The sequence below is a fragment of the Austrofundulus limnaeus genome, unplaced genomic scaffold (assembly GCF_001266775.1).
Source record: "Austrofundulus limnaeus strain Quisiro unplaced genomic scaffold, Austrofundulus_limnaeus-1.0 Scaffold15, whole genome shotgun sequence".
Taxonomy (NCBI): Eukaryota; Metazoa; Chordata; class Actinopteri; order Cyprinodontiformes; family Rivulidae; genus Austrofundulus; species Austrofundulus limnaeus.
The window spans coordinates 2,521,898-2,544,670 of NW_013952417.1; the positions used below are offsets into that span (position 1 = coordinate 2,521,898).

Genomic DNA, 22,773 nt, shown 5'->3' on the forward strand with positions numbered 1-22,773 from the left:
TTGAAAAGGAGGAAAGTTTAGAGCTTTGTGTGCTGAATTGCACATTGTTTTTGTGGTTTGCTTGATTTCCTATGACATCTGTGCCATCCAAGTCACCATCTAAACCACATTTACTCTTGGTCAGTGCAAACTCTGCAAACAGATTAAAATTTTGTGACTGACTTTATGTTTGAAAATGTTTGTGTGACTGTTTTAAATCAATACATTTGAGTTTGATTTAGCACTAGTCTTACTTCCTGTCAGATGATTGTTGAAGATGTATTAAAGTAGTTGCTGATTTCTATTACTTACTGTATGTGTTCACTGTGGGTAAGAATATGGATGTGAAAATCTTGAAGCAAAAAAAAAAAGGTTTTAATTCCGTTTTTAATTTCTGCTTATTATATTTATCTACTTAGTAAAGCATTATTTATGTATGAGTCAGAGCCGGTTGTGACTCATAGGTCTATATGTGGAAGGGTTCTCCTTGTCATTGCTTTTGATAAAGTAGATGCATTTCAAACTGCAGAATTAGACCGTTTGCTGTTACATTTAAGTTCATAGTAAAACTGAACGATGCCGGTTTATTTAACTTTAAAATGTAATTTTTATTTTGAGTGACCATCTTTAACAAGGATTCTTATTTTCTGGCTAAAGTAAGTTCTGCGGTCAGTGAGGAATGGGTCAGGTCAGGAGCTTGTTTGTATAGGACTCTCTGCCCTTCTCTTCCACAGTGACTCATGTTGCATGGCACATGACAAGCTGCTTTCACCAAGTGAGTCATCGTTAATAAAAGGACCCAACTAGGCAAACATCTAAAAATTTTAGATTTTTTTTTTTCAGATTACGCATTAGGTTTTTTCTTCTTTTTCTGTAATTGACCAATTAGTTACTCAGTTAATTGTTTTGCATTTTAATATACAACAAACATAATCTTTAAATGGAAAGACTAATAGTGATGTCATATCTCCACGGCTGCACGGGTGCAGAAAAGTGTGATATTAGTTCTATCAGCATCATGCTACAGAATTTCACTCATACAGGTAGATGGGCTATGAAAGTGTTTTTAAAGTAATGTCTTTTATATTAATGTTTGACTGTTTTGTGGTTTTAAAGTTAACTTTACCCACTGTACAGGAGGGTACAATGGCTAAATGTCTGATTGCATATATATATGCAAAATGAACATTAATGTTAATGGTAAAGAGCTCAGTATTTTATTTTTTATTTGAAATGCACTTTGTATTTTAGATACCCCAACAAGTGAATTACTGCAGAATGAAACTAATAGGTGCACTTTCCTGCACTTTTGCTGGAATCATGAAGATCTGATTTCACTGTAACGTGACTGGATAGTGGCGGTATTGGTTTTAGGCCAAAAACAAATGTTTCTGGTCCAGGACTGAAACCAATACGGCAAGTACAGATTGTGGCTTATGATTATTGAGCAGGAATGAGATTGATGCTACTGTACACAGCTCATTGCTGCCTCCTTCCCAGTTACTTGACTGGTAATTTGCAGAAAAGAAGCAATAGGCTGGAAGGTAGACTTCTATTTCCCAGTTTATTACCTCCATATAGATATATTTAAACTGAATTCTGTGAGGTGTAAATTTTTCCCGGGAAGCAGTCCTGTGTTTGCTACTTTATATTTGCGTGTCTATGGCCCGTTTAAGATGCCTGCATTTGTTTGCTGGCTTTGTCTGGGGCCCAAAGTGAAGCTCTTTCTGTCAGACGAGTGAAGCTCTGCAGAGGCAGCCACTGGGAGTTCTGTTTCATCTCCTTTCATACTGCTCTGAAGCAGACATGCAAATCCGCTGTAATGAGCGCAGCCTGTGTGGTGGTGGTGGTGGGTGGGGTAGCGGAGAGAGGAAAGGGGGATGAACTTACAAATTTAAACTCAAGAAAGGATAGGTGGAGGAGAAGGAGAGGCGCAGACAGGCTTGCCTGATAAAAGAGCACAAGAATTTAAGAGTTTTAGGAGCAGGTTATGTCATGAGCTTTGGAAGAAAGAGAGTCTTCTCACTCACATGAAACATTTGTAGCCTCCTCTGGTGGCTCTCTTCCTCTCACTGTTGAATTACAGAAGTAAAGATGCAAACGGTGCCACATTAATTAGCCTTATCTTTTACACCACCCAGATATGGTGGAAACGCTACAGTCTAATCATCATCACTGCTGGAAAATGTAATTAGGCTTTTGTGTGGATTCTGTTAAAAGTTTAGCTCCCTAAAATGCTTGGTTTTGATAGTGAAGCATAGCAACAAACAGGATATTTTTCAAAGGAATAACATGACTTTATTTTCTGTCATTAAACAACGTACCACGGTATGTGGATTTTAAAGTTGGGCAAATTTGGTTATATTGACTGATGTGCAGCAGGATTACTTCACCTGTAGTTTTCAGCCTGGTTTATAGTCCATGAGATGCAAGAAGTTGTATCTTGCTGATGTGCAGGGCTCTAGACTAACTTTTTGCACTGGTTGCACCGGTGCGCCTAACATTTTTTCTTAGGTGCACCAGCACAAAAGTTAGATGCACCCAAATTTTCAACCACGTCGCATTAAACATCAGAGTTTTACAGGTTATTCTTTTAAATCACTGTTCATTACGGCAATATTAACTCAAAAATAATTAGTTAACAATCTAGTAAACATAAAGTTCTTTATTTGAACCAGAATTGTACAAGACCTATAACTTACTGAAAAGTATTTAAAGTGATTCTATAAAATTCTAAGTGCAAATGTTTAAGGGCTGAATGTCTTATAAACCTCTTATACATTTCATGGTTAAATTTCTTTTAGACACATGCCCCTCAGATGGACAACTCCTGTAGTTTGGCCCTATGGATCTTTGSCCTTGGATGAACCAGAATGATTAACAGAGAATAATGATTAATAACAGAAATATTACTGATATTTATTAAAAGGTTGTGCAGATTTTTTAAAAATAATAACCCATAAAAATCTGCAATTTCATTAGCATAAGTTGAACCTTATTATCTTATATTATTTCACTTAAATATCTAATGTGTCTAGTCTTATCCTCCTGAGACCCAGAAGAACCTATTTCAGATGCTTGGAATGTAACTGTGGTAAAGTCGATTAAGTGCAAAAGCGGCCTGCCATACAGGTGAGCTTCCTCATGCTGCTGAAATGATCTGCTGCGCTCACAGAGTAGACCCCGACTGTTAAATTAACAAGATGGATGAGCGAGCAACCGTCCACATCTTCTTTTTATCTCCAGCTAACAAGAACGAACTGTTTTTCAGACTCCGATATGGGTAAAAAAAAAAAACACAAACCAAAAGAAAACATACGTTTGTTTCGCTATGCGTGTGCGTGCATGAGTGTGTGTGCAGGTTTTTGCTTCAAGGTGGGTGCAATTATTGATCATTTCCCTGGTACACACAGCCTGGTTAAGTTAGGGTTTGGGTCAGGTGTGTAGTAGGGCTGTGTATTGGCAAGAATTTGGCGATACATATCATGACAGAGGGGTCACGATACGATATATCCCGATATATTGCAATACTATAAGCAAGGCGATATATTGCGATTTTTTTTTGTCCAAAAATTCTATTAAATAAAAACCTCTTACAGGGGAAAAAATGAAAAACCAAAATTCATTGTCTCAGAAAATTCTAATATTACAGAGACATGCTTTTGATACATTTAGCTGTGTTCTGCTTTGTTTGTATTTTATTTTATTTGTTTCATATTTCTTATTTCATCCATGTTTTCAATTATTAGACTAAATTTGACAATAAATAATTTGAAAATATGTTTTTTGCAGCTTTTAGTTTTTAATATTAATTTACAATATGGTCAGCCAACACTTAACAAAAGCCTCTACCTCAAAAGGTAGAGGAGCCAAATGGCTGGCTCACTGCTGCCAAATAATGGTCAGAGGCTGAACTACAACATAAAAATGAACAGTTGGCAAGAAGGTTGACATTTTAAACCTTAATAAAAAATCGATACAGGGCTTTAGAATATCGATACAGTATCGGGAAATGAAATATCGCGATATTTCAGTGTATCGATATTTTCTTACACCCCTAGTGTGTAGTCTACCTGGGAGGTTATGGTTGGCTATAGAATTGACAGGGAAATGAATGGAAACCAATGCAAAGTCCGCATGAGGATAGAATAACAAACGTGTGCACGCGGGAGGTGGGGGGGCGGAGCCAGCGAGCAGAGCGCAGTGTTATTAGGAGAGATGAGACTGTTGGCGGGCGACCATTGATACTGCTGGATTATTTTTTATGGAACATGGAAACTTTTTTTTTCAGCAGGCGACCCCTCCCCCTCGAACGATTGGTGGCACMAGTGCGACCGAACATTTTTTTTGTTACACTGGTAGGAAATCAGGTCGCATTTGCGACCAAATTGGTCGCACTCTAGAGCGCTGACATGGTTTGAAAATAATGTATTTTTTTTCCTCTCGCACCTCCACTGAGACCCGGACTTGTGCATTGCCCCTTAATAGAACAAGTTTCTCACAGGGTATGTGCCAATATTGTGCAATTGGTCAGAACTTTGTGGGCTTGTTTGTTTATGAAAATTGGCCATGCTAAAAAGACCATCTCACCGTAACGTATAGATTTGATGTCTTACATGTTAAAGTATAACCAGGCCTTTACTGAATCTGTGAAGCTTCATCAGTTCATAGATTGTCATAGAAGATTGGCATGTCTTCATCTTTATTGTTTACCACTTGAGTCTTGTGATGAACTTTGCCGATCAGTCAGAGGGGAATGCTACGTTCACACTGAACGCGTTTTGAGCAGTAGGAGCGGCCGATTTACATGCAAAGTCTATGGTGGACGCAGCACGTCAAGTCCTTTTTAGCGCGGCGCGCAAGGCAGCGGAAGGTGCGGTTGAGTATTTTCCGTGCATGCGGTGCATCCAAAGCAGCTGACGCTCGAGTTCWAACATCAGAACTTTTGCTGCTCGACAAGCTGCGTCATCCAATCAGAGAGACTCATTTTTCCACTTGACGGTTTCCTGAATGTTGTCCGCTAACCTGAAACAGACGGATAGGAGCTCTTTATCTGAAATCGACCATCTGTCATTGGTGTTCTGGCTGGAGATATCAGCACCGATGTGGGTCAGCAGCTCATTAAACAGATCTCGTTAAACTGGGCTTGGGACAAAAAATAGTTTGTCAGCTCACAGCTCCTGGAGTGGTGAAACTAACCAAACAAACTGCCTCTAAATTATCTGKTGAATTAATTATCTGGTGTGCGCAATGTTCGCTTGCTCTTTAGTAAATAAAGCAAAGCCATTTTCTTTATTTTATCTTTATTTCATCCGCCCTTGAGACAGACTGGAAAAAAACCAAGACGCTCCTCCCTCCTCAGATGCGCATCTACTCTCTGTCCAGGTCTGAACATATTTTTGCTGCTCAAAACACGTTCGGTGTAAATGTAGCATAACGGACATTCAAGAAAAGCTGAGACCTTAATAAACCAAGTCTAAAATCTGTTAGCTGCACTACCTTTAGAAAACTGTATCCTTGTTACTTATTTTTTGGAACATTTGGTTAAAAAAATGTATTCTTTAATGACATTTTATTGACAGATTCACTTTATGTGGAAGGGAAATCCAACAAAAGCTGGGAATCCAGTCCAGTAACAAGAATAAACTGTAATTTTACATATCTGCAAACCAAAGATGAATGCAGTAAAAGTCAGCACACACAATTCCTATTTAACTCTAATGAGAAAGTGTGTCAAATGTTTTGATTATTGCTGTAGAATTCTGTTCAGTAAGATTTCTGGATTTGTCTCCAACTCCTCACATGCTGACAATCTGTCAGGAACTTGCAAGGTTTTGAAAGACTGGATTAACCTTAAACACATTGTCTGTTCTCCAACCTGTTTTATCAGTTTTGGTGCCCAGACTGAGCTGAGCCAATTGAAGAAATAAGAATACACCTCCTATTAGACTGTTGGAAAAACTCTATTTTTTTCACTGGGCTCAAATTCAAACTTCTGACGTAATATGGCATGATTTCTTTACCTGCTAAACTGGCAAAATTTTAGGCTGGTCAAAATACAGTAACATGTGAGTAATTGATGCTTAAACCTTAATAAAATTTAATTACATTTTCTGTTAATTGATGGTATTTATGCTATTTATGGGCATAACTGGTTTATAGGCCAGATAAATATTTGATCACTGTGCTCAAAATTGTACAGAAAGATTTATGCCATTTCATCGTGGATGATGTAGAAATAAGTCAGCAACCCACACAGCGTCTTCATCTTCCTTCTTGCAAAGKAGAGTTCCCCAGTGGAAATACCAAAGTCAATTTCATAAGAGTAGAACAGCGTCTCTTCCTCCAGCCTTCTGTCTGACAGCAGTTGCAGATTGCTGCCTGACATCTTTTTCACATTGAAGGGAGTTCCTGTGTTTCTACAGGATTTAATCTGTCAGAGGGAGTACTGGGTGTGGATGTCACTGGAGTTCCTCAGGGTTTCTGAGCTGGCTTTGGCCTTTTATGTATCACACAGACATGAGAACTCTTCCTCATTCAGAGTTGGTGTGTGCTGAGTGGTCGACCAGTATTAAGATTTAAAAGCAGGTTTATTAAGCAATCTGTCAAATTTGATTGTCTAAGATGTAAGTATGTAAATATCAATACTTGAAATCCATTTTATTGTGTAGCTTGCAAATTCAGATTGCGAGGTTCAGACTTTTATGATGGCTACACATAAATATTTTTGTTTTTTTTTTTTATCACCAGTGGAATGGCAAAGTCTAAAGTTTTTGGAGCTTTTGTTTGCATCTGAGATATCCTCATGCTGTAGAGAAAGAAATGTTTAAAGGCACAGAAAAATATTCATTTTTTTAGATTACATTTAGTGTAAAAGGACTGTTTTAATATGTTATTAAAAGCTTATTATTTACCATAAAAGCTAAATGTGTGGTATTAAGATTTATTTCTTGTTTCATTAAAAGCTGAATAATAAAAAAAAAGTTTTCTGAAAGACATTTAAAAAACTGTTTTTGAAGCAAGCTATATGTTTGAATGTGTTTAAGACTATTCTATATTCTGGCACATTCCTTATGCAACTGTATTATTCCTTTTTCAAAATACTCATGCTGTGTACAGTACAACAGTTTCTCTGTTATGATGAATCTTCTTGTGATGACTTGTTGTAGTTCTTATTTGGTGAGCTCACAGTTGTGAATATATTTTTTATATTTTTGTCAGTAGGTATTTTGACTTCACAGCTTAAAAAAACAATGATTGCTACTGCCTTCTTTCTCATCCACACCCAAATAAATATCAACATTGTCTCTAGGAAATCAAATGAATGGAAACTGTCTGCAATTGAGCATGGTGCAGGGAACAGGTATAGAATTTGAGAGCTAGTCTGTTCCAAATGAAAACAAGTTTCTGGTCAGTTAATCCTGGTCATGATGTAGACCACTGTGGTTTTGTGTTTTACTCAACTTCTCTGGCCTTAATCAGCTGAATAGAAGAAAACCAAACTGCCCTTATATTACCACAGAAGTCGTCTGGAGAATGCCCAAGATTTGTATTAAACAGTATAAACAGACAATTTCTTGTGACACAGCACCACTTTAGTTGAATTCTACATCTATTTTAAATTATTTTAAAGAGAAAAAAATTGTGTAGGTCTTCTGGACGGGTTCTTCTCTAATGAAACGTTTCGCCTCTTCTCCAAGAGACTTCTTCAGTCTGAGAGTTTCCCAGACCCAGACCCAAACCAGTGGTTATTCCGTATGTTGCGGGTGTTTCGGAGAAACTGAGATGTTTATTTTCTAAACATGATGTCCCAGTGGCTTTCAAACCCCAAAACACATTACGGCAAAGGCTGGTTCACCCCAAAGATCCGGTGCCCCGGCACAAACAGAGCAATGTTGTATATGCTGTTAAGTGCCAGGAGGACTGCAACCAGTTATACATCAGGAAAACAAAGCAGCCACTGTTCAAAAGAATGTCCCAACACAGACGAGCTACATCTGATGGCCAGAACTCTGCAGTTTTCACTCATTTACAGGCCAGCGGTCACTCTTTCAGAGATGAGGATGTTCTCATTCTTGATAGAGAGGAACGTTGGTTTGAGAGAGGAGTAAAAGAAGCCATTTTTGTGAAGAAAGACCGTCCATCATTAAACAGAGGTGGAGGCCTCCGTTTTCAGTTGTCCCCCTCCTACAGCGCTGCCATTGCCAGTATCACTCCACCCCCTGTTAACAATAAGTGTTAATTAGGTGTCAACGATAGCCATGTGATGTGAGTATCAGTCACACGGAGGCAGGGCTTAAAAGCCTGAATTTTGCCTGAAACTCTCAGACTGAAGAAGTCTCTTGGTTTCATTAGAGAAGAACCCGTCCAGAAGACCTATACAATTTTTTTCTTTTTGATTTTTTACCTGGATTACTGAGATGCATCAGGATATTTTATAGAGCTTTCTGCAGCAATGTTAACTTTTTGTGGTATGTCTCTCTTTAGATATGTGATCATTTTAATTTGGAGTCAAATTGACTTCATGGGTTTGTGACTTGCATAGCGGTATATGTGGGTATTTGAAATCTTCCTTTTGTGTTTTTATTATTTTTTATTGTTGTTGTTAATAGGCCCAAAAAACATGTCAGGTGAAGGCCAAATGTTTCAGAACAAGTTGTTAATGTTCTGTGATTAGTTTAGTTCTTATTATTCTTTGCGTTAAGGTGAGCTTTTCTGATTCACCTGTTCATGCACTCATACTGTTAATGTTACAGGAGCAAAGCACTGGTCTTTTGTAATTCAATCTAAATCTTCATCCTCAAACTATAAGGGGTATTCTATGTATTGATGACCTAATTTGTATATTTGAACACCAACATGCACCCTTTGTATAAACATTTGTACAATGTTCATAATAAAAAAAATACACACAGGTTAAAGAAATGTGTTTGCAAACCATACCTTCATATATTCACATTTGTGGCTTCTTACAGTGTTACATGTTTGTGGAGGTATTTCTATTTTTGTATGTTATGTAATGTAAACAGAGAATTTACCATTTTATGCTTCTAAAACTAACTTTGTTTTCGAAAATTTGTAAAGTTGATGATGTCACAAACAAGAATATCTTGGATCAGAAATAAATTGTCATTCAATAGCAAGAGCTGTATGGGAGGTATAAGTTTTTTCTCATTTTGATTCATTATATCCAAGCATTTTCTTTCTCTTCACATCATAGGTTTAATTCTTTTTAAGCACAATAAAACTTTAACACATAGTAGTTTCACTAAATGTAAGTTAAATTTTAGTATGGTTGGGTGGATATTGGAGTCAGGCTAATGCCATGCTCAGTGACATTGGTATGTCAAGAGRCTGGAGATCAAACTTTAGTTTGTGGAAAACTTAACACCTGATCTTTAGATATCAGAATATGCTGTAAAAATCCTAAATTTATTTCTAGAATTTTTTTCTTTCAGTAAAGCTCATTGAACTTAGATTTGCTATAAACGTCCACACATGCGCCCATTGCTTATGTTTAACCTGTAAAACATCTCTTTGTGAGATTGATCGAGTTTGTCATACATGCTGTATGTTTTCAGTGGGCTGTGTTAATATCTGCAGGTACACCGCGACTGCAAGAGCATTTTAAAGAGCCTGTACGGAGGCGCAGTAAACCACTGAGATGGGGACATGAGGAGTCAAAGAGCAGCGCTTCAACAGCTTAATGATGTAGAGGCATCCAGCTCTGTCAGGCAGTAAACTCTTTAATATGCTGTTAATTATTTCTGAGAGATTGAATATTGATTAAAAACCAAAATGGTTTTAATTATAACACCAGCTCCAGTGCCATTATAAATACAGACAATATGAGGCTTTACTGAAGAGGAATGTATAACAGACTGATAAAATCTAATTGATTTCAGCTATATTTATATTTATTTGTATTTTATTTTATTTTATTTTACTTTATGCTTTGTTGTTTTAAAACGGAGTGCTCTGTTTGAGTGTTGCATTGTCACAGTTTCCTCTCTCAGCTCCAGCTTTAGAGCTGTAACTGCTGATCCGATGTCTTTGAATTTGAAATTTATGACCTGATTTTTGCRCTGTGCACTCTCAAAGCATGCATTGCCCACTCAGGTAATTCCTTTAACTCAYGCTTCAGTAGCTCTAGCATGGTTTCTTATTTAGCACATCTTTGTCGCACATGAAAATGTGCTCATATGTGTTTCCTCTAAGGAATATGGTGGGTGCACACTGAACCATGTCACTTTGTCTGAGATCAGTTAAAAGACAAAAAATGTCCCTTAAGCATCACCTTAGTTAAATTTGTGCCATTCTTTAGACTTAACAACCTTTTTTTATCGTTTTCATTAAAGTAGGAAAAACTTTAACATGCTCGTCCCTCAAGGCTTATTTCTTTTATTAATGTGAAAGTTTCTTCTATTTTAAATTAAACTGCCTGCCATGATAAAATGTTTAATTGTTTGGCCCATTAAAAAAGTGAATAAATTTTGCTAAATTACTTTACATTGTGATTTCAGCTGTGATGCAATTTAATATCAAAATAACTAAAAATTTGAACCAAGAGTTATTTTTGAGCTACAAAATGACCCATTTTGATTGAAGAATTGTAATCAAAGTTGTCAYCAATTATTTAACGTAAACTGATGAAATATTTCATTCTTCTAATAAGACAAAAGCATAGGTAGAGGTTTGTAATTTCTAGTCAAAACAAAAAACAATCGATACTAGAGTTCATAAAATCTAGTGACAGGTCACTTACTGCTTTGAACAGTTCCCAATGTATGGATTAAGGTGACTTTGTGTAGTTAGAAAATACTGTACATTTGGGTTTATTGGAGAATGTTTTTAAAGAGCTTGTTGGCTTTATGAAATATTTCTACTTAAGTTGACGCAATTTTGATCTCTCTGTAAGATAAATAGTACTGGCTAATCAAAACATTCTGCCTTTTTATTTATTTAAAAAAGCTGTCATATTTCACTAACTTAACCCCACTGCTTAGCATAGATATTGGTATAGTTTTTTTAACATTGACAAAAGAGACTGCTCTAACCGCTGCAGTTGAGAGGAAGAATGCCACCAAGCACTTGGCCGGCCCGTTCCTTAAGTGGTGTAGTTGTGATTCAGCAGCAGAATCTTGCCGGCTGCCAGGCTGGCATGGAGTCAGCCTCCCAGAGGGACTTTATTAATGTGAGCCCCCAGGCTGTRGGACTGGGGTAATTGGGTTCACATGGTTGGTGTCAGGACACCCCTGCCACCTCCAAAACAAAGGCCACCTCCCAGGCAAGCTGTTAGAAATGGCAAGACCGACCCCCCTCGATTACTTCTYTGATTCACTGGAAAGGTTTATTCAATTATTGCAGTGTTGTGTGTGAGTTTGCATTTTCCCCCCTTTTGCATTGACCTTACAGATTGCAAGAGCTGGAGACGTGTGCTCTCCTTAGATGTCTGGACCTCTATCTGTATTTATCTATACATCCATGTCAAATCCATGTTAACACGAAACAAAGTTGACTGCTGAGACCATGTCTCTTGTCTGTGTCACTGCTGCATCCATTCAATTTTTTCCCCCTTTTGTTTGTTTGTCCATGTGTAAATTCTGGGGTTATAAACCTTGTTACTCATTCTGTGGCCTCTCCAGACGGCCTGAAGCAGCTCAGTTGATCCACAGACAGCTACCAGACCTTTTTGAACTTGAAGCTCGGTCCATATGAGTGGTCTGCTTGTCAGTCTGCAGCTGGCTGCTTTTTTGTCTTTAGCTCATATTCCTTTGATTGGGTACTGACTTATAAAAACAACAAGCCTTCTGTTTTGGCGAGGCTGCGTTTAAAAAGGTCTCAGCATTTAGCTTTGGTTTGTTGACTCCTATCTCTCCTCAGCGTTTAACTGCCCCACAGCCACAGTTGCGCTTCAGATTGATTGGCAGAATAATTATGGACTTCAACCTCAGGCGAAGGGGGATTGAGAGAGTAAGGGAGCGTAAAGAGCATGCATACCTTATTTTCGAAAAATATTTTTAAGAGAACAGCAGAGATTTCTGCCTGCCTACCTGCATCTTAAAAACCAATTTATCAAAATGTAGCTTACTAATTCCACTTGCACAAGGAGTACAATGCGAACCATATGTGCTCTTGCATACTCTGTAAGCGATAAAAGGCCTCAGATGGCAGCTGACTCTCTTGTTCAGTGCAGTAAGCTGAACAATGTGCTCAACGGTGTGAGCAGTGAAGCGATAATTGACACATCCTAAAAATGCAAGCAAGGACTGGGTTATTAATGCTTTCTTCCTGGGGATGGGCTCAGCGGAACCATTAAGCCTTTAATTGAGAAGGAAGTCTGACTTTAAAAGCTGTTGCCTTGGTATTACCATTACCTGCTTTTTTGTTTTTAAATGAAGATGAGGCTTAGTGTAGTTTTCTGGATGATTACGGAGCTCACGTGCAAACACAACTGAAGCACGTTGCTATTTTAGTGTGAAAGATCTTAAAAATAACTCCTTAAGTCCTTTGCCTGCAGGGATGGAAAAAGTGAAGAATCTCTTTTAACTGAAGGGCAGGTGAGCAGTGTCTCCACCCCTTTTTTTGTTTATACTCTACGCTATCACTAGGAAAACAAGGGCTTCTCCCATACAAGATATAAAGCCAGTGATATGGAAGGTATGACCCAGGTTTCGGTCGAGAGTACAGATGCCAAAAGCTTGTTACCAGGTTACATCACTGTTGTTGTTATGACTGCATGGGCCAAATCTTCAGGCATAGCAGAGGGAGCATGCTTCGCGATTCCCCTCCCTTTTGCCAACTTACCGTCACACTACAAGAAGATTCTTGTCATAATGAGTGCTCACTTATCCTTCTGTATCTCTCTGCACACGTTGGAGTCTGGGCAGCATTTAACAATCAGTAGTGTAAATATTTATGGTGGCCTGTTTGAATTGTAGTGACATTGTTTTTAATACATCACTCATCGTGTCTGCAGTTCTGAAGAAGCAAACGCAGCAGTGCAGTCATCATAGGCCTTAATAGTTGTTTGTCTGCAACTGAGCAAGCACACGCTGCTGGAGTGTTACTCCTGACGGATGCATGACTGCAGTAAAAGGGGATTATTCRCGGAAATTGCAGATAAATGCAGGAGAGCGCTGGCCTGGTACGTATCAACAGTCCTCTGTCTGCAAGTGGAAGTGAGAATGYGAGCTGAATAGCCTACTCTTTTCTCAGAGAAAAAATGATGACAGTAGTGCATAGGTGTTTGAAGGGAAGTTGTTTTAAGTAGGCAGCTAGACGTTCTAGGTAGAAAAAAATGGGACTTAGATTGATTTGGTGTTACTAATATTGGAAACGTTTAGATTTTTGGATTAGGGTTTGTCAGGTGGAATAAAAAATTTCTGAAAAACAAGCATAAAAATTTAATGCAAGATATTTCAAAATAGGTAGCACAATCCAAACTTATATTCACAGTTTTGACCTTTTATAAAACAATTAATTTAAACTGTAAGTATAACAAAACATTTTTACTTTTCTTGATTATTAAAGCAAATATTTTTAATATCTATTCTTTTTTCCCTGCATTATGTTACAGTTTTTGTAATATTGTTTTAATCTTCATTTTAAATGTATTTTTTTTTTTTGGTGCCCATTGTTTTCAGTGCTATGTGTACTGTGATGACTGGTGCAGAATTTTGAGTTCAAAACAAATTTTTAGTGAAGTATCAAATTTTATTGTATATAATCATTGTTCTAACTGCTTTTGGTTAATAGAACAGCAAAAGTGATTAATGCTATCTACTGTGACCTTTTACTTGATTTGCAGCTTCTTATCATTAATTACTATGAAAGTCATCTTTCAGTTTTTTTTCTGGATCAGTACCAAAGCAAAAGTTTAGTTTCACCTATTTGCCAAATGCAGACTTGATGTTTTACATCCAACACTTAGTTTTATTTAATTGTCTACAGCGTGTGTGACAGCTTCACTTTAGCCTTTCAAGTTTTTATTTATTTTATTTTACTTTATTTTATTTTTTGTTTCAGGCAGATTACTTTCAGTTTTGTCACCATGCATTCGTGTCTTTTAACATCACTATTTGTATCCATTTCTAAAGTCGTCTGGATTTAATACTCCTGCTTTCTGCACTTAAGTTTTATTTTATTTTTTATTGCTTCAGCTGGCGGCCATGTCTCCAGATGGTCAGTCAGGTGCAACATCTATATAAGTCTTAAAGAGTCAATATTATTATTTTTTCTCTGGCATATAGATTCTTTACCAAAGTAACTCACCTTCAGTTTTTATTAAAACGCTGTTTATATGTATAAATCAATAATAAATTAGATTTTGCATCATAGCCATTTCTACACGCCTTACAATTGGCCTCTGTCTCTTTAAGAACCTCCGTACTCTTCCGTCACACCCATTTCTGCACGTTATCACAGCAGCTTCATGCCCTTTACAACCGGTCTTAGKTGCGTACTTCTGAATGTTGGAATTGTGTAGTCTTTTAGTGATAATCTTGTTTTTAGTCTTGTTGAATTCCCTTCTGTTCAGAAAGTTATCTGTAAAGTGGCTTGCAAAAAWATATATATAAAAAAATTCAGCGGACGGTTACTTCCAAAAGTGAAATTAAACCATTTCTGAAGAACCGTGTCATCTAAAAATCCATTTCCTCAAAGGCATTTTTTAATCCGAAAAGGACTGGAGTGAGAAATAGTATTACAAGCTCAGCAAATGTGCGGTTTCACCAGGTATTTGTTTGCTAGTTGTTGCTGCTGATAGCCTGCAGGAGTCATGAGGGAGGTGTGCTGTGTAATGCAGAAGCTCGGCTTGGAGACACAGCCCAGAGGAGGAGCTGCACCTAAAAGGTGGTTTTAGGGCCAACCAGCCGTTTTTTTTTTTTTTTTTTTTTTTCCTGAATGACTGCCACAGGACCTTACAGGATTTCTTAAACATGCATGAATGAGTCAAAGCAAGACTCTGGGTATGTTTTTGATGAGGGGATAAGGTGATATAAAGCTAAAAAAAAGTTGATTTTACATGATATTGCCCCTTTTAAGAAGAAAAAAAAATCATGACTCAAAACATATTTCCACAATTTGGATATCAGAAATGAAACAACTGAGATATTGGTCAGCTGTTCAACAAGCACTTTATAAATTATGCTAACACCATATATGTATAAATTTTACAGTTCTCTTAATTAGAAATAAAACTCAATCTGTGGTTACTGTCGTATTAAATGTTTAAGACATGTAAGTGGCACTCACTGTAGCAATACAACAGCTGAAATATTAATTTCACCCTGGGCTATGCATTGTTAGGGCTACTAAAATTTTAAGTACTCGCTAAGTACAGACATCAATTTTGCAGTAGTTGAGAGGGGGAACAGCTCTGATTTTATGACGCAGTTGCTGACTTGCATCTCTGTACATACTTGCTTAACATGAAGTTGACGTAATCTTCTGTGTTGTGTTGAGTAATCCCTGGTTGTTACCCGGCTCAGTGCCTCAATGGGATTTCTCAAATAAAGGAGAACCTGGCACATGTAAAATAACCACGCTGTCAGTGTGATGGAACCACTTAGTGGCTGAAACACAAAACATGATTGCCGATTTGCCGTCAGAGCTTTGTTGGCAGCTGTACTGTTGATAATTTCTGTCAAGAACTTGTGAAATTAAGATGTTTCAAAAGCCCATTCGATTTTTCTTGATTCAGAACTAAATCTGCCATTAATCCATGAAGGATAAAGAAACAGAGTGTGGAATAGGGAATACATTTGATGATTAATTTTTCTTTTARGCTTTGAAAGCACTTTTAACAACTCTATTCTTAAAGCAAATTACAGTTTTCTCTATTATTGATGACAGTGATGCAACATATTTTCCTGGCACTGAATCAAAGCGCTGCATGTGGCATCAGTCTGTTCTCATGAGCTCTCAGACCTTTTTCCTGCAAACTGTTTCTACTGTCTGCTTGTTATGRTGTCTGCTAAACAGCACCCTTTACAACCGTTTGTTTTCTGTCTCTTCCATCTTTTATTACCTTCTTACCTGTCTCCTGGGCACTTCTTTGCCCACCCACAGACCCTTTGAGGAACATAATCGGATGGGCCGTCCTGATGTAGCAGCGGGCCTGGACTTCTTCCAKCAACGACTGCCCCACAGTCTGTGTAATGAAGGCAGCAGGAGGGCCTTCTAACTGCCTACTTGGGTTACACTTTATCATTACTACCAACGCCCAAGGTTCTCTAATTAAGACACCGTCTTGGCCCTGCAGATTATCTAGCAGCTGGATCATTAGCATGCAGGGTCAAATGACATCAAATGTGCATCTGTGAATCAGGCAGAGTGCTTTTCATCAACCCTTGTCTTAATCTCATCACCTCCAGACACAGCTTTACTTTTCCCCCTGCTTGCTCCATTTATACTCACTGCTTGGTAGAACAGATAGTTGCTTTTGTTCAGTGCTTTCTGATTTATTATATAGAATTTAAAGTTAATAGGATGAACTGCTTTCCATTATGCCAGAATGAGAATCATTAATTTACAAAGTTGTATATGTCTGAACTATGAGGTTTTAATAAACATTTTTAGTGTCTTGATGCATAGATGTGCATTTTGTTTCTAAACAAAGTTTACAAGTCTGTTAATTTGCCTGTAATCAGTCTATTCTATCAAACAAGCTGTTTTAAGGAAGTTTTTACTTATCTAAAAAAAAAACAATACCCTACATGTTTTTAGCTAGAGGTTAGTAAAAACATAAAATGTATTTTAAACCAGCAGTCTTTTAAAACATGCTGATTACAGACAAGATGCAATAAACCCCATCCAGCTCTCGGYCAGAAAAATTCAGACGACCAACGCTGCCGTTCTTTTATCAGTGGATTCGTGAACCTAGACTGGGATGTTAAAGGAAGATTTATGACAAATGAGTTTTGCCATTAATGATCTTCTGCTTTCAAATGTGGTATTTTCTCTTCTCTGAACTCAGTTTAATTTAGCAAAAAGCTGCCATCATCTGCTTTGCTTGTCTACACTGATAGAAGATCTTGAATTGGTTACTGGGCACTTGCAGGCTCCTGCTGTGAGAGATCAATTGAAAAGAACCACTATAAGCCGCTTCTGTACGACTGCTGCCAAAAGATTTTGCCTCATTTGTGAATTTCTGTTTTATTCCTGTGGCATCTTCTATGGACATCAGAAGTCCTTCGAATTATTATTTTTATTTACAAATTCCTTTTGCAGTTTGCTTCTTTGCTGATAACATGGTGTTTAAAATTTAAGCAAATAAATAATTGTAAAGTAAAATACAATTATTTGATTATATTTCATATTTTTAGGTATATATGATAATGTGATGYGCATTTTGCAGGTATGACTAGCTAGAACTTCCATCTGTATTGGCGATACACAAACAGAACACGTGAGATTTAATGCCTGGAATAAGTTTTATTTTTTAATGTATACATGATGTAGTGAACATGGGGAAGAATCAAAATTGACAAGAGGAAGAAATTTAAAGCAAATTGTTTTGATTTGCATGATGGACGTGTGATCAAGAGCTTTGCGCAGATACCAGCAATTATCTACTCATCTTCTATGTACACACTGTTAGTAGCAGACAAAGTAGCAAGCATAAAAGTGAGGAGATAGCTATGGTTGCTTTCAAGATTGATAGATTGTGTAATCTTAGATCTTATGACCAAGCACAGCCAAAAGTCAAATAAGAAACTGTTGGCTGTGAGTTGTTATTGTTGCCTAACAGCACAGTTCTCTGGAGTTACCTCACAGTTACTTGCTGACGCTGAATATGACATCATTGACAAAGTCGTTAGGTTACAAAACATAGCAACCCAGAGCATACTTGGCATTTTTGGAGATTTCTTTATTTAGAGGTTTGTCCTGTAGCATACGTTAAACAAACCGAAAATCATAGCGTATGATTCAGTTCAAATTTGCAATGCATTGAAAGAATTTACTGTGTTACATAGTAATAGCTGGGTTGAATTACAACTTGCACACAACTATTTAAAATATTTCTTATTTGACCTGTGGAATGCTATCAAGAATGTTTTCATTCCCTACACACTCAGGTTCACACATGCTCTAACAGGCACACTCAGTAATCAACACACACGCGCACACACACACACATGCACACACCGTGAGCATGCTTAGTCAAGAGTAACAATCCCACAACTTTTTGGGGATTCCACATTCTCAGGACTGTTCTCCCTTCCTTCAGATAGCCTGAAGTGTCATACAACTTTTTAAACCCCCATACATTCTTGTATTCTCCTGTGTTTGTAACTTTTGGCCTTTCTACACGACTCGTCTATTTTAAGACTAGGATGGCAGTCTGCCGAGAGGGACAGTGAGACAGGTTGTTGCTGGCTGTGCTCTGCACAACATAGCTGACACACATATCACAGAGGACAGTTTGCAAGATGACTCTAGCTGGCTTGTTTGCGACTGAAGCTCCATTTAACCGAGGCAAAGCAAGCAGTGCAGCAGGGAAGAAAGTAGAAGGGGTTTACTCACTTCAAGTGTGTCAGAATTCCTCCAGAGCCATTCCCCCATTTGGCTGGCAGTTGTGAAAACAATTGCCTGGCATTTACTTTCTCTGTGCAGATGGAGTCCCAGCTATGAGTCAGCTTCGAGAGCAGCAAGTGGTGGAGAAAGTGGTGGGCTTGTGATCTCTTTCACAGAATATAAAGATGCTTCATAAAGACATTTGTTTAATGTTGTGGAAACTTGACAAAGCTGTTTAATGACTTTTTTCTCCTTTATCTGCAATATTGTCTAGATTAACTTTGAAACAAAAGCAAATAAAGTTTGAAAAATCTTCTTGACTAAGAAAACACGTCTCTTTCTCTCGTTTCTTTAGACACCCAGAAGACGCGATGCTAAGGTCCTGAGCTAAAGGAGTCCTGGTTTCTTCCCCACATTTGTCTGTTTCCACATCTGGAGCACTTTCCGTCAGTCATCAGGCATCATCTCTAACTACCACTTCCACCTACCCCATTCTTACCCCTTTTTACCTGCCCAGCCTGCCGTCACCATGACGTCGGAGCTGGAGAGCAGCCTGACCTCCATGGATTGGCTTCCTCAACTGACCATGCAAGCAGCCATCCGTAAAACTGATGCTCAGAATGCCCACGGGCCCGGCATGGGCAAGAAGAACACCCTTCTAGATCACAACACCACACTGGATCAGGAAGAGGTGCAGCAGCACAAGGATGGCAAGCCTCCTTACAGCTACGCCAGCCTCATCACGTTTGCTATCAACAGCTCGCCAAAGAAGAAGATGACATTGAGTGAAATCTATCAGTGGATCTGCGATAACTTTCCTTATTATAGGGAGGCGGGCAGCGGCTGGAAGGTAAGAGAGAAAACCAATCTGCTAGTAATTATGTAGATAGWTGTTGTTCTCATTCATTCAAATGCAATGGTAATGATTAGAAGTTGTAGTTGGGCTTTTAAAGAATGTGCATGGTTACATGCTTGTGGATTACTGAGGGCTTGTTCATATTTGTTGTCAGCACCTATGCAATCTGTTTCAAGTTATTTGATTCCAAGTGGTCTGCTCTAATGCTTCTGTTAGTGTTCACAGGGCTATCAGTGAGATTTCTGCAAAATCACAATACATTTAAACATCTGATCTATATTATGTTTACATTAACAACAGTCATGAGCCGTTTGAATCTGATTTTTGTTATCTTGTTTAGCTTAATTACCTAATAGATACAAAATAATAAAAATAAGAAAAATGATTACTGACTTCACAGAACTTACTCAGGGCAAAGACTAGATTATAGACACCACAATAAACAATGATATGACACTATCAGCTGTTTTACACAGCGTCACTGTGGCTATAACCTCAGCTCTGTGCTTGATTAGGTGAATATGACTTGACATAATGCTGTTATTATGCTGTTCCTTTTTTTAACACGAAAGACTAGGGCACAGATGAATGAATGGAGTTAAAACAAGTTTGTGTAATTTTTATTTTATGATTTTATAATTTTTTTCATCAGGTAAAAAATAAATGTTTTTTTAATATTAATAGAAAAATTAATTAGCCTTTCAGTTTGTCAGTTTTTGTTGTTGTTGTTGTTGTTGTTGTTGAATTGTGGAAGTTCTCTGTTCTCTTAGATGAGCTTTTAAGAATAAACACAAGAGTTCAAATTTATATTCTTTAAGTTAAATTTTTATTTTATTGGTCCTGGGCATCTCGAACAAAGTGCAGTTTTCTGGTTATCACCATTGTCACATTCTAGAAAGCTTAGAGAGAAACTATGAGTGTGCCAAATCACACTAAGTGCCTTGCTCTTCTGAATGAAAAATGCCGCAGCCCTGAGAGAACCATATGAAGTGTAAAACCCTGGATTAATATTCAGACAAGTGGCCCCTATCTGCACGAACACAGGCTAAATAGCCCATTCATGGGTGGTATTATTCATTGCAGATGCTTTGATAGGAGAAGGCCATTATGCARAAGGAGAAAGCCAGTGCTGTGTCATCATCTCAAGGAGCCCATGATATACCGAGATGAAGCTATGCTGATTGCCTTTTAAAGGGCCCAGATGGAAATTGATATTAGAATGAGTTTTCCAATCAGTCGACATTTATTGGAAATAGAATCTTAGGCACTGCTTTATTGCAGTCAGACAAGATGTATGAAGCCCATTTCCTTGGGCGACAAGATCTGGTGTGTGCCCAGGCTGCATGGAGGTAGATGCGTGTGTGTGAATGTGTGCGTGTTTGTACGCGTGTAGGTGAGGGTGAGATGAGAAATCATGTGTTATTATAAATGGATTGATTTTTAGCTTTTGTGGAAAGGCCTTTTGTAAGGAAATTAATTGTTTCATTTTGCAACCACTGTTTCCTCTTTTTACCTTCATTACTTATTTAGTTGTCAGTAACACTGCAGCACATGTGCTGTCTTGATTTGAGTTACAGACACACTCGTTTCAGCTCTGTTTTGTGTATCAGCTATCTTTGTGCGCAGTGCACTGCCAAATTCAGCGCCAAATAATTTTCTATAGTTGAGATTGACAAATTGAGCCACAGATTTTATGGCTTTTTTTTTGTCAAACTTGAAAAGCAAAATGTAACCTTTTCATCAGAGTTCAACAATGAGGAAAAAAGTTCAAGGTCGTGGCTTGAAGTGGACGAAGGTAAAAGGAAACTAGCACTGACACTTTATTACTCATAAATCTGAGGGTGTGATTGAGTAGCCAAACTTTTATACACTAGATAGCAATAAAAAGGAAGCTGACATGCATGCAGTTTTTATACATCTTGCTTTTAAGAAGGTGACAACAGTGGGAAGTTAAACTGATGCTTGCGACAGAGACACTTYGCTCAACCAACTAAGGCCACATTCRCACTGCAGGTCTTAATGCTCAATATTTCAATATTTATTGGCGTGGTCGTTCACATTATAGTTTAAATGCAACTGCCAACAGACTACAATGTGAACAGTCCACATCCCTGAAGCAAGCCACATTTACAGAAGTAAATATGGATTCTACACGTTAACTTGTGTGTGTATCAAATCTGAAATTGTTGCGTAATCGGAATGACTAAATTATCCGCCATGTTTGTTTTGCCAAATGTTTTTGCTTTTTGCCTACTCCGGTATGAAAGTGACAAACTGAAAGTAGAAGCAAAATCAAATATTGATCCTATGTTGCTAGTATCGATACAATCCGACATGTTGGTATACCACTGTTAGTATCATATGTTGGTGTAAACTCTGTGTCATCTGGGGCATGACAAATCTGGAAAGTTGAAACAAAGATGAAGCAACTGGACTTCTGTACAGAGGAGGTGCAGCGTCCAAAACTGTAAACTGCATGACATTGGTATCGATACTACCAATGTCTGGATTAGGGGTGCACCGATTGCAGTTTTCTGGGTCAATCACATATCTTTAAAAAGTCAGACTCGCCAATTCTGATTTTGGCCAATGCCAATTTTTTTAAGTGACACTGTCAGGTGTTATACACAATACACAATACACCTTCATTGTTGCAATCTTATTTTGTTGAAAAACATTGAACAATATACTTGAATCAATACAAACTTGTTTAACTTGACACTAGGGATGCTACCGAAAACYGGTATTTTTTCAGTACCAGTTCCACGTGATGAATTTCGACCGGATCGATGAGCTCCAGAAATAACGGTATCATTAACAGTATGGGAAAAGTGCAGACACGGTGCATGCTGTGTTGTTTAGAAGAAGCTCTGTTTTCCTCTCTCCCCTCCCGCAGCCTGTTTCCTCTGAGCTCTCCTTAACATGAAGGGGAGGGGCTGCTAGCAACACAGGCTGCTAGCAACTCGCTACCCACATGCGCAGAAAGACGTGACGTCTCCTTCATTCAGCGCAGTGTACAGAAGTAGCCTATGGAAACTAATTGTTAGTATGTTGATTCGGAAGTTGTGCAGTCAGAGCTGATTAATTAATTATCTGACTAATTAATTAATTAATTGTTWAGTTCATTGTTTATATCTGAGCTTGCCTCTGACACCGGTGCAGCATTTTATTTTTGGAATGAAGCTTCATGTTTAAACTAAAGTATCGATTGAGCAACTTTAGCATTGATGCTGTCCGCGACCGCTCGACGTCACTATCATATTTTTCTGTGGATTATCAATCAACAAGGACATGGAAAATTAAAAGAAAAAAGACAAAGCAACTGAATGAATACAACAAAAACAATAACAAAAGGTGAAAATATGGTTCATATTCTGTTACCAATGCGGACCCACAGAATCACGTGCACTAGTTTATTT

General features: G+C 37.9%; 1 protein-coding gene across 2 annotated transcripts in view; it reads left to right on the forward strand.

Moving 5' to 3' along the window:
• The window catches only part of foxj3 (forkhead box J3), an 80,728-nt gene that overhangs the window by 14,233 nt on the left and 43,722 nt on the right, over positions 1–22,773 (forward strand). For both annotated transcript variants that reach the window (XM_014002882.1, XM_014002881.1), the window contains one exon: positions 18,854–19,348. In XM_014002882.1, coding sequence (XP_013858336.1) covers positions 19,028–19,348 — 321 coding nt within the window. In that variant the 5' untranslated portion in view covers positions 18,854–19,027. The remainder of the gene's footprint in view (positions 1–18,853; positions 19,349–22,773) is intronic.